General features: G+C 53.0%; 1 protein-coding gene across 2 annotated transcripts in view; it reads left to right on the top strand.

The window, feature by feature from the left end:
- Cul7 (cullin 7) overlaps nucleotides 1-3,675 on the top strand; it is a 14,074-nt gene extending 10,399 nt beyond the window's left edge. For both annotated transcript variants that reach the window (XM_005359739.2, XM_005359741.2), the window contains exons 20-26: nucleotides 767-927; nucleotides 1,074-1,290; nucleotides 1,367-1,664; nucleotides 2,500-2,645; nucleotides 2,754-2,880; nucleotides 2,970-3,175; nucleotides 3,285-3,675. In XM_005359739.2, coding sequence (XP_005359796.1) covers nucleotides 767-927; nucleotides 1,074-1,290; nucleotides 1,367-1,664; nucleotides 2,500-2,645; nucleotides 2,754-2,880; nucleotides 2,970-3,175; nucleotides 3,285-3,608 — 1,479 coding nt within the window. In that variant the 3' untranslated portion in view covers nucleotides 3,609-3,675. The remainder of the gene's footprint in view (nucleotides 1-766; nucleotides 928-1,073; nucleotides 1,291-1,366; nucleotides 1,665-2,499; nucleotides 2,646-2,753; nucleotides 2,881-2,969; nucleotides 3,176-3,284) is intronic.
- The last annotated feature ends 571 nt before the right edge of the window (nucleotides 3,676-4,246 follow it).

The raw sequence follows: 4,246 nt of genomic DNA, 5'->3' as shown, positions 1-4,246 counted from the left end.
ATAGGAAGATAGATAGGAAGATAGATAGATAGATGACAGAGTCTCAACTTGTACCTCTGGTTCTGGCTGACCTCCTGGCCTTGAACTCAGAGGTCAGCCTGTCTATGTATTCCAAGTACTGGAATTAAATGTGTGAGCTACCACATCCAGCATTTTCTTTCTTTTTTTTTTTTAAAGATTTATTTGTTATGTATACAACATTCTGCCTCCATGTATGCCCACACACCAGAGGAGGGCACCAGACCTCATTACAGATGGTTGTTAGCCACCGTATGATTGCTGGGAATTGAACTCAGGACCTCTGGAAGAGCAGCCAGGGCTCTTAACCGCTGAGCCATCTCTCCAGCCCCCATACCCAGCATTTTCAAAGGTCCACGTAGCCCAGGTTAGCCTTAAATTCACTGTGTAGCCTAAGAATGACTTAGAACCAGGCGGTGGTGGCACACACCTTTAATCCCAGCACTCAGGAGGCAGAGACAAGCCAGGTCTACAAAGCAAGTGCCAGGACAGACTCCAAAGTTCCACAGAGAAGCCCTGTCTTGAAAAACAAACAAAAAGAATGACTTAAAGCCTCTGCTCCTCCTGCTTGTTTGAGTGCTGGAATTTTAGGCCTGGACCATTACACCTGTGCTTCTTCAGCCTGATTCTACCCCAGTACCTCCTAAAAGGAGGGTGGACACAGGTGGTGCTCACCCATTCCTGCCTTCTCCCCTTCTCACTCATCACTGATTCACTCACTCGTGGTTTTCCTGTGCTCTCCACGCAGGTGACTGAGCAGTTTGCTCGGCACATTGACCAGCGGATCCAAGGCAGTCGGATGGGTGGAGCCCGGGGAATGGAGATGCTGGCACAGTTGCAGCGGTGCCTGGAGTCTGTCCTGATTTTCTCTAGCCTGGAGATAGCCACCACCTTTGAGCATTACTACCGGTGAGTTTAGATCTGTTGAGTGGGATGTGGAGGAGGCAGGTTGTCTGCTGGGCGGGAGGGCCTGAGTCTGAGATACAGGCAGGCAAAAGTGAAAACCTGGGCCAAGCTGGCCCCACTGAGACCTGGCCCAACTGTGTGTGCTGCAGGCATTACATGGCTGACCGTCTCCTGAGCGTAGGCTCGAGCTGGCTGGAGGGGGCTGTGATGGAGCAGATTGGCCTCTGCTTCCCCAACCGCCTCCCCCAGCTGATGCTGCAGAGCCTGAACATCTCAGAGGAGCTGCAGCGCCAGTTCCACGTCTACCAGCTCCAGCAGCTGGATCAGGAGCTCCTGAAGCTGGAAGACACGGAAAAGAAGATACAGGTGTGTTTGGGGAAGGGACGAGCAGGGCAGAGGTAGGAGGAGGCCTTCAGCATTTGTGAAGCTTATTTCCTTTCAGGTGGCCCATGAGGACAGTGGCAAGGAGCAGAAGAGCGAGAAGGAAGACACAGCTAGGGAGAGAGCAGCTGTGGCTATGGCAGAAGAGGAGGAGGAGGAAGATGAGGAAGAGGAGGAGGAAGACGAGGAAGGGGAGGAGGAGCTCTATTATGAAGGGACAATGCCAGAAGTGTGTGTGCTTGTCCTGTCTCCACGCTACTGGCCTGTCTCCTCCGTCTGCCACATACTCAATCCTACAACATGCCTGCCCTCGTACCTGAAGGGGACCTTAAACCACTACTCCAACTTCTACAGCAAGAGTAAGCAACTGGGAAGAGGGCTGGGCTTTGGGGACAGGGTGGGCTACTAAAGGGACCTGAAACTGGGGTAGGAGCTGAAGCTAGAAGCTTGTGTGGCTACAAACATGGCATCCCAGTTGCCATCATGGCAAGGGGTACAGGATAGAAGAGAGAAGATTCCCTTATGGGGACATCTGAGGATGGATGGATCTGAGGGAAAATGGAGGAGGTTTAAGTTTTAGCTGGAAATGGGGCTGCTGTTGGAATCCAGACCCCAGAAACATTTGTGGGAATTAGGGAGCTAAAGGAAGAAGACTTTTAAGACAGGCCACAAAAAAGGGCTTTAAGAGTGGGTGTGTGGCCAGGCATGGTGGAGTACACCATTAATCCCAGAACTCTGGCGGCAGAATCAAATGGATCTCTTAAGAGTTTGAGTCTAGCCTGATCTGCTTAGCGAGTTCTGGGCCAGCCAGAGCTACTTAGGAAGACACCGTGTCAAAAGCAGAACATAAGAGTGGGCGTGTGCTCCTCCCGCAAGGTCACATGCACTCAGATGAGACTACACTGGGCAGCAGCAGGTGAAGAGCAAGGATCTCTGAGAGTCCCAGACAAGCGGGACAAGCCTCCCTAACTCGGGGATATTGTCTCTAAAACAAAGAAACCTGCTTGGCACAGACTGGCATGAACTGGCACCTTGACACTCAGGGCTCTTAAGGGAAGCTGAGATCAGGAGCTACCATTCCCAGAAGGCCTGCCTGGGGTTGCGCACTGCAGAGATCAGCAAGGCGAAGCTTGACTGATGGTGCACGGCCCCTCCCTTCCCTTTCTTCCATCCCCTCCCCTGGCACTTCTCCAGGTCAGAGCCACCCCGTCTCAGAGAAAGGTGAACAGAGACGACTGCAGTGGACCTGGCAGGGCCGGGCAGAAGTGCAGTTTGGTGACCAGCTTCTCCATGTGTCCACAGTGCAGATGTGGCTGCTGCTGTATTTCAACGACGTAAAGGTGGCCTGTCCCATCTTACTCACTTTGTGCCCCGTCTTCCATTCCTTTGCCCCCATCGTCCTCAGCTCACCCCCGGGGAGGCCCTGAGTGCTTCCCACATCTTCTCAGGTGTTGTCTGTGGAGAGCCTGCTGGCGCTCTCGGAGCTCCCTCCAGATGTGCTTCATCGGGCAATTGGGTCCCTCACCTCCTCAAGAGGCCCCTTGGACCTTCAGGAGCAGAAAGACGTACCCGGAGGTATGCACTTAGGGGCCAAGGAGACTGTTCTGAGCCAGGGACACGCTTCTCAGGGCCCTCCCCAACCAAGTGACCAATGTTTATTTCAGGAGTGCTCAAGATTCGAGACGACAGTGAGGAACCCAGGCCAAGGAGGGGCAATGTGTGGCTCATCCCACCTCAGACGTACCTGAGAGCTGAAGATGAAGAGGGCCGGAACTTGGAGAAGAGACGGAATCTTCTAAATTGCCTTGTTGTCCGAATCCTCAAGGCTCATGGGGATGAGGGCTTGCACATCGACCAGCTTGTCTGTCTGGTAAGCAGGGTGGGTATGGCCATGAGGTGCCACCCTTGATCTGCTACTGACTGGCATAGAGGACAGACAGCTCTGTGGTTTTGACCTATTATTTCCTCTCCCATCTCAGGTGCTGGAAGCCTGGCAGAAAGGCCCATGTCCTCCCAGGGGCTTGGTCAGCAGCCTTGGCAAGGGAGCTGTGTGCAGCAGCACGGATGTCCTCTCCTGCATCCTGCACCTCCTGGGCAAGGGCACACTGAGACGCCATGACGACCGGCCACAGAGGCTGTTCTATGCGGTCCCTACAACTGTGATGGAGCCGCACACAGAGTCCCTGAACCCTGGCTCGTCAGGCCCCAATCCACCCCTCACCTTCCACACCCTACAAATCCGCTCCCGGGGAGTCCCTTATGCTTCCTGCACTGGTACCCAGAGCTTCTCTACGTTCCGGTAGCCTTGGCGATGGGGTCCAGAGTAGGTAAGGCTGGGCTTTCTACAGAAAATAAAACCTGGGAATTTGATGATCTAACTTGTGTGGTGACTGCCAGAGGCAGTGAACAGGGGTGTCTGGTTGATGGGAGGAAGTCCTCCGACATTCCGGCAGTATTCTGACAAATCAGGAGTCTTGTTAAGGTGAGGAAGGTGGATTGGAGAGCAAAGGAAGTTATCAGGTGTGCCAGGGAGGGGGAATTAAACAGCCAAGAATGGATCTCCATTCCTGCTCAGAGGGTATGGTCAGACGGATACTGACTGGCAGGTTGGACACCCAAGCCCACTACACTAGGCCACATAGTTTATAATTTGGGCAGGTTACCAAATAAGGCTCCATTTCCTCATCTGTGGAGCTGGAGAGGAGTGGCTAAGGGATAGTAACAGATGGACCCTTTAACAAAAGGAAGGCCTGCCAGCCCATCCACATCGCTTTAGCTACTATTTCCCAGGGCCAATACAGCCATTCCCTGAGGGTGACAAGGTAGAAGACCTTTGTTTTTTTTGGTTTTTTTTGTTTTTTTTTTTTTGCTTTTTCGAGACAGGGTTTCTCTGTGGTTTTGGAGCCTGTCCTGGAACTAGCTCTGTAGACCAGGCTGGTCT

The sequence above is a fragment of the Microtus ochrogaster genome, linkage group LG2, assembly GCF_000317375.1.
Source record: "Microtus ochrogaster isolate Prairie Vole_2 linkage group LG2, MicOch1.0, whole genome shotgun sequence".
NCBI lineage: Eukaryota > Metazoa > Chordata > Mammalia > Rodentia > Cricetidae > Microtus > Microtus ochrogaster.
The sequence above is the reverse complement of the archived record's forward strand: the minus strand, read 5'-3'. Positions and strand labels throughout refer to the sequence as shown.